Genomic DNA, 13,326 nt, shown 5'->3' with positions numbered 1-13,326 from the left:
GGTGGATTCTTTAGGGATTTTTGTATACAATATGATGTCATCTCCAAATAGTGACAGTTTTACTTCTTCCTGTCCAATGTGAATTCCTTTTATTTCTGTTTCTTCCCTAATTGCTCTGTCTAGGACTTCCAATACTATATTGAATACAAGTGGCAAGGGCAGGCATCCCTGTCCTGTTCCTGATCTTAGAGGAAAAGCTTTCATCTCTTCAACACTGAGTATGAGGTGGGTTTCTCATATACGCCTTTATTATGTTGAGATATGCTCCCTCTATACCTAATTTGTTGGGAGTTTATATAAAAAAGCGATGTTCGATTTTGTCAAATGCCTTTTCTGCATCTATTGAGATGATCATTGGATTTTTATCCTTCATTTTGTTAATGTGGCATATCACAATGATCGTTACAATTTTAAACCGCATTTGCACTTCTGGAATTAATCCCACTTAATCAAGATGTATGATCCTCTTAATGTATTGTTGAATTCAGTTTGCTAATGGGTTGTTAAAGGGTTTTGCATCTATGTTCATTGTGGATATTGGCATGTAATTTTCTTCTCTTGTGGTCCTTGTCTGGTTTTGGTATCAGGGTAATGCAGACCTCCTAAAATGAATTTATGAGCCTTCCCTCTTCTACTTTTTTGGTAAGTATTAAAGCAAGATTGATACTAATTCTTTTTTGAATATTTAGAATTCACCAATAAACCTGTGTGATCCTGGACTTTTGTTGGAAGGTTTTCAATTACTGATTTAATCTTCTTAGTAAGTAATCAGTCTCTTTAGATTATTTCTTCTTGGTTCACCCTTGGAAGGTTGTAGGTTTCTAGGACTTGATCCATTTCTTTAAGCTTGTCCAATTTGTTGGCATATAATTGTATTATTCTCTTATTATCCTTTCTATTTTTGTGGTATCAGCTGTAACAACTCTTCTTTCACTTCTGATTTTGAGTTCCCTCTCTTTTTCTTGGTGAGTCTAGCTAAACGTTTGCCAATTTTTGCTTATCTTTCAAAGAACCTGCTCTGGGTTTCATTTGTCTTTTCTACTGCCTTTTTAGACTCTATTTCTGCTCTGAGCTTTGTTATTTCCTTCCAATTTTGGGCTCCATTTATTTTTATTTTCTAGTTCATTGAGGTGTTAGGTTGTTTGAAATTTTTCTTGTTTAAGTACAAATTTATAGCTATGAATTTCCCTCTTAGGTTGCTCTTGTTATATCCCGTAACTTTGGTATGTTGTATTTTTATTTTCCCTTGTCTCAAGGTATTTTATCACTTCTCATTTGATTTCATTTACCTGTTAATTTTTTAGTAGCATGTTGTTTAATCTCCACACATTTGTGAAGTTTCCAGTTTTGTTCTTGCAACTGTGGTCAGAAAAGAGGCTTGCTATTAATCTTCCTAAACTGTCAAGACTTGTTTTATGACAGAACATATCATCTATCCTAGAGAATGTTCCGTGTGCCCTTAAGAAGAATGTATTCTGTTGTTTGTGAATGGAATGTTCTGTAGGTATATGTTAAGTTCATCTGGTTTAACCTGTTGTTTCAAGCCCATATTTCTTTACTGATTTTCTGTCTGGATGATCTATCCACTGATGTAAGTGGGGTATTAAGGTCCGCTACTATTACTGTACAGCTATCCATTTCTCGCATTAGGTCTGTTAATATTTGCTATACATTTAGGTGCTCCTATTTTGAGTGCACTAAATTTTTTTTTAAAAGATTTGAGAGACAGAGCACAAGCAGAGGGAGTGGCAGGCAGAGGGAGAAGCAGGCTCCCTGCTGAGCAAGGACCCCGATATGGGACTTGATCCCAGGACCCTGGGATCATGACTTGAGCCGAAGGCAGACACTTAACCGACTAAGCCACCCAGGAGTCCCTGGGTGCACAAATATTTACAAATTTTATATTCTCATGTTTATTAACCCCTTTGTTGTTATATAACACCCTTCTTTGTCTCTTATGAGTCTTAAAAAGTCTATTTGTTCTGATGTTTAAGTATAGCTATCCCAGCTTTCTTTTGGTTTCCATTTACGTAGATTATCTTTTTCCATCCATCCCTTCATTTTCAGTGTATGTTTGCCCTTATAACTGAAGTTAATCTCTCATAGGCACGTATAGATGGGTCTTGGTTTTTTTTTTTTAATCCATTCAGACACTCTACATCTTCTGATTAGAGAATTTAGTCACTTTACACTTGATTATTAATAGATACGTGCTTATTGTCATTTTGTTATTTTCTGGCTGCTTTGTGGTTTCTATTCCTTTCTTCTCTCTCTCCCTTCGTGGCCTGACTTTCTTTAGTGGTACACTTAGATCCCTTCCTCATTATCTTTTGTGTATCTAATATAGGTTTTTGGGTTTTGGTTACTTACATGTAATTTGTATTTATAACAGTCTATTTTAAGTTGATAGCAACTTAAGTTTGAACACATAATAAAGCTCTACATTTTTACTCCCCTTCCATGTACTTTTCCATTCTTTATCATGAGTATCCTTTAACTAATTACGTATTTTTACTACTTTTGTTTTTTAACTTTCACACTAGCTTTATAAGTGATTAATCCACTACTTTTGCTATATATTTACCTTAACCAGGAGATTTACACTTTCTTGTTTCCATGCAGTAAAAAGGGCCCTTCTTTTCAGCTTAACGAAGTCCCTTTAACATTTCTTATTGATTGGGGCGCCTGGGTGGCTCAGTCATTAAGTGTCTGCCTTCGGCTCAGGGCGTGATCCCGGCGTTGTGGGATCGAGCCCCACATCAGGCTCTTCCGCTATGAGCCCGTTTCTTCCTCTCCCACTCCCCCTGCTTGTGTTCCCTCTCTCTCCGGCTGTCTCTATCTCTGTCAAATAAATAAAATCTTTAAAAAAAAAAACAAAACAAAACATTTCTTATTGAGGTCAGTTTAGTGGTGGTCAACTCTAGGTTTTGCTTGTCAGGAAAACTTTTACCTCTCCTTCAGTTCTGAATAACTGTCAGGGAAAGTATTCTTGGTTGGAAATTGTTCTCTTTCAGCACTCTGAATATACTGTGCTACTTTCTGGCCCGAAACATTTCTGCAGCAAAATCTGCTACAAGTCCAATGAGGGCTTCCCTTGTATTTAACAAATTGCTTTTCTCTTGTTGCTCTTAGGACGCCTTGATTTTAACTTTTGACACTTTAATTATAATGTGTCTTGGTCACTTTTGGGTTTGTCTTTGGAATTCTCTGGGATTTCTGGATCTGGATTTCTGTTTCTCTCCAAGCTTAGGGAAGTTTACACCCATTATTTCTTCATATAAACTTTCTGTCCCTTTTTCTTTTTTCTGAGATTCCTATAATGCCAATGGTCAGTTGACTTGATCTTGTCCTGTAAGTCCCTTAAGTTATCTTTCTTTTCTTCATTATTATTTCTTTTCACTTCTCTGATTGGGTCTGTTCCTCTGCCCTGTATTCAAGTTCACTGATCCTTTCATCTATTTAATTTAGTCTGATACTGAATCCCTCTACTGTATTTTTCGGTGCTTCTGTTTCAGATGGTCTTTCCCCCTATTTCTTGCTCACTTGTGTTTTTTTCACACTGTTCTCACCGTGTTTATCCATTCTTCTCCCAAGTTCAGTGAGCACCATTATGAACATTACTTTGATCTCCTTTCAGGTAAATTATTATCTCCATTTCATCAAGGTTTCTTCTAAAGTTTTATCTTCTTCTTTGGTTTGGAATATAATTCCTCTGTTTCTTCATTTTCTTTGACTTTCTATATTGGTTCCTATGCACTACATGAAAGAGCTTCCTCTCCCAGTCTTGTATGGTTGGCCTTGCGCAGAAGATGAAACTTATCGTTCAACACTGCCCTAGCTCTTGATTTTCTCTCAAAAAAGAGATTATTCAAGGAGCCTATTTTATTTTTATTTAATTTTTTTAAAAGATTTTATTTGAGAGAGAGAGAGAGAGAGAGTGAGAGAGAACAAGCATGAGCAGGGGAGGAGCAGATGGAGAAGGAAAAGCAGACTTCCCCCACTGTGCAGGGAGCCCAATGCAGGGCTCGAACCTGGTACTCCGGGATCATGACCTGAGCTGAAAGCAGATGCTTAACCAACTGAGCCACCCAGGTGCCCCATTTTAATTTTTTTTTAAAGATTATATTTGAGAGAGGGGGGGAGAGAGAGAACAAGAGAGCATATGGGGGGAAGAGAAGAGGGAGAGGGACAAGCAGACTCTGTGCTGAGCATGGAAGCTGACACAGTGCTGGATCCCATGACCCTGAGATCATAACCTGAGCAAAAATGAAGAGCTGGATGCTCAACTGACTAAGCCACACAGGCACTCCTATTTTTAATAGCTCCCAGTAGTTGAGGATATGCCAAACCAGACATTAATTAAAAATTTCCTTACTTTGAACCCAAAAGAAGCCACTCCCAAACTATTAGAAGTTATAGAGCAATTCAGTAACGTGGCGGGATACAAAATCAATGCTCAGAAATCAGTTGCATTTCTGTACACGAATAACGAGAACGAAGAAAGAGAAATTAGGGAATCCATCCCATTTACAATAGCACCAAAAACCATACGTTACCTTGGGATTAACTTAACCAGAGACGTAAAGGACCTTTATTCTAGAAACTATAAATCACTCTTCAAAGACATTGAGGAAGACATAAAAAGATGGAAAGATATTCCATGCTCATGGATCGGAAGAATTAACATAGTTAAAATGTCCATGCTACCCAGAGCAATCTACACTTTCGATGCTATCCCGATCAAAATACCGATGACATTTTTCAAAGAACTGGAACAAATAGTCCTTAAATTTGTATGGAACCAGAAAAGACCCCGAATCTCCAAGGAACTGTTGAAAAGGAAAAACAAAGCTGGGGGCATCACAATGCCGGATTTCAAGCTGTACTACAAAGCTGTGATCACAAAGACAGCATGGTACTGGCACAAAAACAGACACATAGACCAATGGAACAGAATAGAGAGCCCAGAAATGGACCCTCAGCTCTTTGGGCAACTAATATTTGATAAAGCAGGAAAAAACATCCAGTGGGAAAAAGACAGTCTCTTCAATAAATGGTGCTGGGAAAATTGGACAGCTACATGCAAAAGAATGAAACTTGACCACTATCTCACACCATACACAAAAATAAACTCCAAATGGATGAAAGACCTCGATGCGAGACAGGAATCCATCAAAATTCTAGAGGAGAACATAGGCAGCAACCTCTACGACATCGGCCAAAGCAACCTTTTTCATGATACATCCCCAAAGGCAAGAGAAACAAAAGATAAAATGAATTTATGGGACTTCATCAAGATTAAAAGTTTCTGCACAGCCAAGGAAACAGTCAGAAAAACTAAGAGGCAGCCCACGGAATGGGAGAAGATATTTGCAAATGACACTACAGATAAAGGACTGGTATCCAAGATCTACAAAGAACTTCTCAAACTCAATACACGAGAAACAAATAAACAAATCAAAAAATGGGCAGAAGATATGAACAGACACTTTTCTAATGAAGACATACAAATGGCTAACAGACACATGAAAAAATGTTCAAAATCATTAGCCATCAAGGAAATTCAAATCAAAACCACACTGAGATACCACCTTACGCCAGTTAGAATGGCAAAAATAGACAAGGCAAGAAACAACAATTGTTGGAGAGGATGTGGAGAAAGGGGATCCCTCCTACATTGTTGGTGGGAATGCAAGTTGGTACAGCCACTCTGGAAAACAGTGTGGAGGTCCCTTAAAAAGTTAAAAATTGAGCTACCCTATGATCCAGCCATTGCACTACTGGGTGTTTACCCCAAAGATACAGACGTAGTGAAGAGAAGGGCCATATGCACCCCAATGTTCATAGCAGCAATGTCCACAATAGCTAAATCGTGGAAGGAGCCGAGATGCCCTGCAACAGATGACTGGATTAAGAAGTTGTGGTCCATATATACAATGGAATATTACTCAGCAATCAGAAAGAATGAGTTCTCAACATTTGCTACAACATGGACGGCACTGGAGGAGATAATGCTTAGTGAAATAAGTCAAGCAGAGAAAGACAACTATCATATGATTTCTCTCATCTATGGAACATAAGAACTAGAATGATCAGTAGGGGAAGAAAGGGATAAAGAAAGGGGGGGTAATCAGAAGGGGGAATGAAACATGAGAGACTATGGACTATGAGAAACAAACTGAGGGCTACAGAGGGGAGGGGGGTAGGGGAATGGGATAGGCCGGTGATGGGTAGTAAGGAGGGCACATATTGCATCGTGCACTGGGTGTTATACACAACTAATGAATCATCGAGCCTTACATCGAAAACCGGGGATGTACTGTATGGTGACTAACATAATATAATAAAAAATCATTATAAAAAAAAATTTCCTTACTTTGGAATCACTTTGTTTCACTGGGTTTCAGGAAGAGTAGTTATGAAAACATTCTTAGCCACTTTCCCTACAAATTGACACCAATCTGATTTATTATACTGCATAGAGTATGAATGCTGAGACATGTTAATTTTGATGTTCTTGCAACACCAGACAGTAAATCTGGAGAACAGAATTATATATTCCAGCTACCTCTGAGAGTAACAGCCATGCCAACATGGATAATTATTCAAACTCCCTTGATGTATTTCCCTGTAAAATAAGGGGTTGAGCTTAATAGTCTATAAGGCCACTTATGGTTCTCACATTGTATTACTATGATGTTATTATAACAATATTCTTTAAGCAAGATAGTTTTATTATTTAGGTTACATTTTAATTTTCCAGTGGTTAAACATCTCCCTCTAGTGGAAATTGTTTTTAAAAAATGTTTAAGGACACAGAATCTTGGTGTCTTCACCTTTTTCTATGTCTCAACTAAAAAAATCTGCTTAACATGTAAAATGGTAAAATCATTTTAGAAGGCAATCTGATACTATCAGAATTTACATATACATCTCCTATGACACCTAGCAATTCTTCTAAAGGCATATTTACATAAATAAGTCTAGAATATGTGAGGATTTACCATTAAATAATAATTTTTTAAAAATTCTCATCTGCTAATTACATTTGAATTCTACGCAACAAAGAAATATAGGTAGTCCCTTGTTTCCTACTTCTCCAAGAAAGCCCACGAGTCGCACATATGGCTTATTCCTAAAATCTTCCTTATTCTAGAGTTGTTTATTTGCAACATCTTACTTATCAGTCTAGTCCTCAAGAAAAATGATAAAATTAGAAAGGCACAGAAAAAAACCAAGTGTTGTTAACATAGCCAGGGAAGTATGAAGCAAATTAAGTAAAACTGAGCAGTTCAAAGATTCTTATTGTTTTGAAATGTGAACTGTAACAACTTACATGTCTTTAGAGATTTAACAGTTGTTGTTTTCTTTGTCTGTCAAAGAATATCAACTGTTCCTCTCCTTAGATTTTTTTCCCCCCCCTGCATTCCCCAAAGCATACGGGACAGTAGTTCCCAGTACTTGTACTTCTTTCTTGCACCAGTTTTCCACTGGTCTCGTGGCCATGCATGATGAAGACTGAATTTCCAGCCTTCCTTGCAGGATGGGATGTTATTGGCCAAAAGAATGTAGGTGAAATGATGTATGTTAAAACTTCCAGAAAGTATCCTTCAACAGAAAAGCTAAGCCCTTGATTGCCCCGTCCCCTTCCCAATGCCTGAAGTGCTCAAGTGACCACTGTATCATGATTTGTAAGTCACATGGATAATGGGAGAGCCTGATACTCATAAGGTCACCATACTAGCTTTTGAAAACTTACCTTAAAATTTTAAGCAACAGAGAAACTTCTGGTACTTCTAGTACTTTGATCTACCTTTAAGTTTTCTGTCATATGCAACTCAACTAATTCTAATTTATTCAGCATGTGAGATAACAGTATACCTTTAAGCCATTACTAAATGGTCACAAAATTTTTGATCATGCTTTGGTGATATGGGATCATAATATTAAGCTCAATATACTATTAATAATGATATTAGGTATGGACGGGTGCCACCACTGTCCAGTAGAAGGCAAGGAACATGGCCACTGTAGCAAGGCCCACGTGGCTCCAGTGTTGTCTGGACTGCCTCACACAGCCACATAGGACCAGCAAGCCAAACCACTATGAGAGTTGCCCAGTGCCAGTTCATGCAGAGAATGCCTCTAGTAAGGCAGTAGCCATTCTTCAGAAGCACATCATGGTATAAAATATATCCCTAAACTGTGATGTCATCCTTGATCTGACTCATAATGGGGTCAAACTACCAATGGTGATTTCCTTCAGAGGCTTAAGGTGACCAAAATATGCAACCTAAACAAAATGAAGTTAAAAAACCGGCAGTCTATTTTATCTCTTAGGCCATAACCCCACTAATGAACAGGCCAATCAAACTTTGGGGACAACCCATTCTGGAATGTACAGCTCCACTGAGTAGTTGGTTCACCTCAACTTCAGAGGACTAACCTCTTTTCAGTTGAACTTAAGGACTAGGGTCCCAAGGATAAGCCTAGTTTTGCCAACACTCTAGCTACTCTCCATATAACCCTTGGAATGGCAGAAAGATAAACACCAATAGCAGAAATAGCCTACAGGGCCCCAAGGCTACTAGGATGCCCCTGAGCAGTTTCCTGCGCAATGTATACACTGCCAATACAGATGTTCTCAGACATGGAGATGGACCTTGGGCCTATGACTCCAACTGGACATGGACTGTAGGCCTGGCCCATTAAAGGAGGACAGGACACAGGTAAGTATGCGGTATATCATCACTGTGAATTTAAGATCACATTAGCCCCAAAGAGAAAAAATTCAGTTGGTAGGACTATGCGACCTTTAGCAATGGGACAACATCCAGGAGTTCCTGGGCCATCCAAAAGAGAAGCATGGGGTCCTGGCACAGACTACCCCAAATGAGACTAATCCATTTGTAACTATATTCTTTTTTTATTTTTCGGCAGATGGTCTTTGAGGTCATACAGAACAATAATTTCACTTGGTGACCCTGCACATTCCCAGGCATGGTGACAACCTGAAAATGTTTAACTCTCCCCTAAGGCCACTCATCACCCATGCCCTGTGTCATATCCTGCTCAACCAGCCTTGGCAATGATACACTCTGCATGTTCTTAGTCACCTCAGCAGTGTTGAAGGGGGAATACTCTAAGGTGGGAGCAAGCTGGGAGCTCTGTCATCATTGAGGAGCCTAGACATTCCATAGCCCCTTCTCAGTTGGCCAGGGCCAGTGGCAGCAACCAGGGATATAGGCTGCAAAGAGTTCTCGAGAAGCAAAACCTCTAGCCCAGATACCTGGAAGCAGGCACTCTTGACTAGCTGGGATGGCCATCTGACACCTTAAGGAGGCAGGGTCTTGATTATCTGACATCAATCCTTTTTCTACATAAAATGGGAAAACTTAGGGCTGTTTTTATGGGTGAGGGCAAAGATCAGGAATTCTGGTACATGACTATGAATATAAGCAAACATCTTGTCCATAAACACTTGGGTTATGACAACTGGTCTACAACTGCTTTTGCTATCTGATAGGTTGAGGCCAAGATAGTCTGCCCACCCTTCCCTGTGAGTCTTCTCTACACATACTCCTTCTAGGCCCAATTCACAAAATCAACTGGTTGAACTGTTTTCTGCTATCAAAGTTTGTGCCTAGGCCGTTAATTCTTGAAATTATGCCTGTATCCCACTCTTCTTCAAGCCATAACCTGATTTCTGACCTTGTTCTGCCCAACCCTGGCCATATGCTGCTCATTATCATAATGTTTTAAACCATCAAATTTGTTAAGCACCGGCAGATAACAAGTAATACACGGCTGGCATATCAGCAAACCAATGAGGGCATCCAGGACTGTTCCCATGACCTGGGTGCTTGCTCTGACAGACAAGGAGGAACCTGATATAGGCCTTCCAATAAAGCACCTAGACCCTCAGCAACAACCCTTTCACATGCAGTTGCCAGGGTGCTTATACTGTCAAAATGGTATCACTTTGTGCAGGTGTACTACAAGAGGGCCCTGGTTCATGAATTCCTCCTCAGCTCAGCTCTGCTGAAGGCTGGGGTATGGGAACTGCTTAATCACAGCAGTAGAACCTGTTACCACAACATACTCCATTTACCTGGATTTCCAGAATCTGAAATTCAAGTTGAAATGTAATCATGTGGCAATTTCCTGATAATCTGTGTCTCTGTAGAACTTTCTTCATACCTATAAATCAGAAAAAACAAATATTTTATTTGCAAATAAGTTTCCTTCAAATACCTATTGTTTAATTTTGTGTGAGCATTTATAATACATGTGGGTATATGTGTGAGAGTTTATGTTAGTATTTATATGGCAAATATCTGGAAGAATGTGCACGAAATTGATTTATCTCTGCAAAGTTGGATTAAAGGTAACTTGTATTTTCTATTTTTCAATTATACTAAAGATTATATAGTAAGACATGCTAGTATAGGGGCGCTTGGGTGGCTCAGTTGGTTAAGTGTCCATCTCTTGATTTCAGATCGGGTCATGATCTCAGGGTCGTGAGACTGAGCCCTGCATTGGGCTCTACCCTGAGCATGCAGCCTGCTTAAGATTCTGTCTCCCTCTCCCTTTGCCCCTCTCCGCACTTGAGTTCTCTCTCCAAGAAAGAAAGAAAGAAAAGAAAAGAAAAGAAAGAAAAGAAAGAAAGAAAGAAAGATGCTACTATAACCCTACACAAGTTTGAATCATAACTGTTAGATGGGTTTTTTTTTTCCAAAATTATCTGATTCTAGTTAAAAGCACTAAATGGAATCCACCTATTTACTTCTGTTATCTTTCAAAATTTTATATTTCGATGCATAAAATGCCCTACTCCTAAGTGTACAACTCAACATTTTTTTTAATTTAAAGATTTTATTTATTTACTTGAGAGCAAGTGAGCACAAGAGAGGGAGAAGCAGACTCCCTGCTGAGCAGGGAGCCTGATGCGGGGCTCGATCCCAGGATTCTGGGACCATGACCTGAGCCAAAGACAGACACTTAACCTACTAAGCCACCTAGGTGCCCGACAACTCAATATTTTTTAACATGTGTTTCCCATGTAACTACAACCAAGATAAAGTTATAGAAATTTAAAAATACACCATAAAGTTCTCTCATGCCCTTCTCAAGGCTATGTACTATCCGCCCCCAAGAGATAACCACTATTCTGACTTTGCTAACAAAGGTATTTTTAGAAGAGCACAACTCTACAAGGATAAAGAAGAAAAAGGAGAGTAACTTAAGTTTGGAAGCTGGAAATCAGATGGATGAGCTAGATATTACACAGAAAAGAACTAAGTGGCAGATCCAAGCAAATTAAAACCTGAGCCAGCAATGGGGGTAAGCTCAGTATTAAGCCCATTCAAAAACATTCTGAGGGACACCTGGGTGGCTTAGTCAATTAAGCATCTGCCTATAGCTCAGGTCATGACCCCAGAGTCATGAGATTGAGCCCCATGTCAGGCCCCCTGCTCAGCGGGGAGTCTGCTTCTCCCTCTCCCTGTGCCCCTCCCCCTGCTCATGCTGTGTGTGTGTGTGTCTCTCTCTCTCAAATAAACAAATAAAATCTTTTAAAAAAAATTTAAAAAATAAAAAATTTAAAAAAGCACATTCTGAATAGGCAGCACCAAGTACCTCTGCAGATGAGGTCAACTTAGGAAGACTCAAAGTGGGGAGACTAAGATTCCTGGACTAGCAAGACATACCTGGCCTAAGCTCGCTCTCCCATCCTCTCTGTATTCCATCTCTTCCTTTTAAGTATCTGAAGTGCCTAAATTCTGTCACCCATTTCTGTTTGTATTTCAGACTTCCACTGAAGTGAGTTACCCAAGACCCTCTGAGGATCAACTCACTATCTTCCCTGTCATGAGGGTTATGTCAGTGGAAAAGTCAGGAAGCAATTCCAAAAGTGACTGTTTTTTTTAAGATTTTATTTGAGAGTGAGTACAAATGAGGGGGGGGTGTCGGGGGAGGAGGAGGCAGAGGAAGAAGCATACTCCCCACTAAGCAGGGAGCCTCACACAGGGCTCAATCCCAGAACCCCGGAATCATGACCTAAGCCAAAAGCAGATGCTTAACCGACTCAGCCTCCCAGGTGTCCCAAAAGTGATTCCTCCTTTAAGGGATGATACTCTTGTCCAAAGTTCCCAAATTCCAATGCACAGCTGAATTAGCTTCCCTTTCTAAGTTAGCACATCACAGACCCTTGGCAATAAAACCTAGTCATTGAGACCAGAAACCCTCCACTCGAAAATGGTCCAGCTCCTGAAACATTCATCTTGGTCGCAGGCCATGTTTGGTAGGAGTAGAGCACTGTAGGTGAGGCAGCTCTCATGTCAGTGGTGAACAACTCTTAAGATTTATAAACTTATGGTGCTGTTGTTCTTTTAATCACTTATCTCTGTTACCTGGGTATTAAGATACTTAATGACAAAGTCTCTGTCTTCCGTCATACCCACCTGACAGCTTTAAAAGAGTATTATGCACACTGTGATGTTCAAAAGATACCTGACAAGTTTACCACAACCACACAGTCATATAGTTACCTTATAAAATTTTATTTTCTTTTTTAAGATTTATTTGGAGAGAGAGAGAGATAACCCATGGCGGGAGGGGGACAGAGCAGAGGGAGAGAGAATCCTGAATAGACTCTCCACTGCGCTGGGAGCGCAACACAGGGCTCTATCCCATGACCCTGAGATCACGACCTGAGGTGAAATCGAGAGTCGGACACTTAACCGACTGAGCCACCCAGGCACCCCTACCTTGTAGAATTTTAATTCAATGCCATGACAACCAATTTCTTATGCATAAGGTACGCTACAGCATCACTTCTAAATTAAAATTAATGCTTACTCTTTTCTGTCTTCTCAGTGTTTGCTAGGTCCTCTGTCTTCATGGAGTAATTTCTTATACTGATGCCAGTAAGTGTGCTTAGAAAAAGAAGTTCTGATTCTAAATGTCCAAGATGACTTCTCAGATCTTTTGAGGAGGCCCATCCTTCAGAATCTGATTGATACATTTCTCGAAGTGATTTTCTAAAAAGCAAATATAACAAAATAATTACTCCAATGAAGAAACTACTGACAAGTGTTTTATCTAATAACTACAAATTTCTTAAACCATTTCCATTTTGTTTTCTGACCTTCTTCCCACGAGAACTGCCTGATTTTTCTCAAAACCAGTGTGGCTTTAGTAGCCATTAAGACTGTACTTTTTAATTTTATTTTTTAATCTCGAATTAAGGCAAAGCTAAGTTATACTACTACATTTCTACCTATTACCTATATTTCTACCTATTACAAACAACTGTAAAATAAATTA

The 13,326-nt window shown here is 39.3% G+C and overlaps 1 protein-coding gene across 2 annotated transcripts in view; it reads right to left on the bottom strand.

Moving 5' to 3' along the window:
- The window catches only part of CENPP (centromere protein P), a 250,575-nt gene that overhangs the window by 219,196 nt on the left and 18,053 nt on the right, over nucleotides 1–13,326 (bottom strand). For both annotated transcript variants that reach the window (XM_045772580.2, XM_087858925.1), the window contains exons 2-3: nucleotides 12,859–13,040; nucleotides 10,112–10,200 (exon numbers count right to left, since the gene is read on the bottom strand). In XM_045772580.2, the coding sequence (XP_045628536.1) occupies nucleotides 10,112–10,200; nucleotides 12,859–13,040 (271 nt within the window). The remainder of the gene's footprint in view (nucleotides 1–10,111; nucleotides 10,201–12,858; nucleotides 13,041–13,326) is intronic.

The sequence above is a fragment of the Ursus americanus genome, chromosome 34 (genome assembly GCF_024610735.1).
Source record: "Ursus americanus isolate L20-20 chromosome 34, mUrsAme1.1.p, whole genome shotgun sequence".
In the NCBI taxonomy this organism is placed as follows: Eukaryota; Metazoa; Chordata; class Mammalia; order Carnivora; family Ursidae; genus Ursus; species Ursus americanus.
Note: the sequence above shows the minus strand (reverse complement) of the source record. Positions and strands in the feature narration are given on the sequence as shown.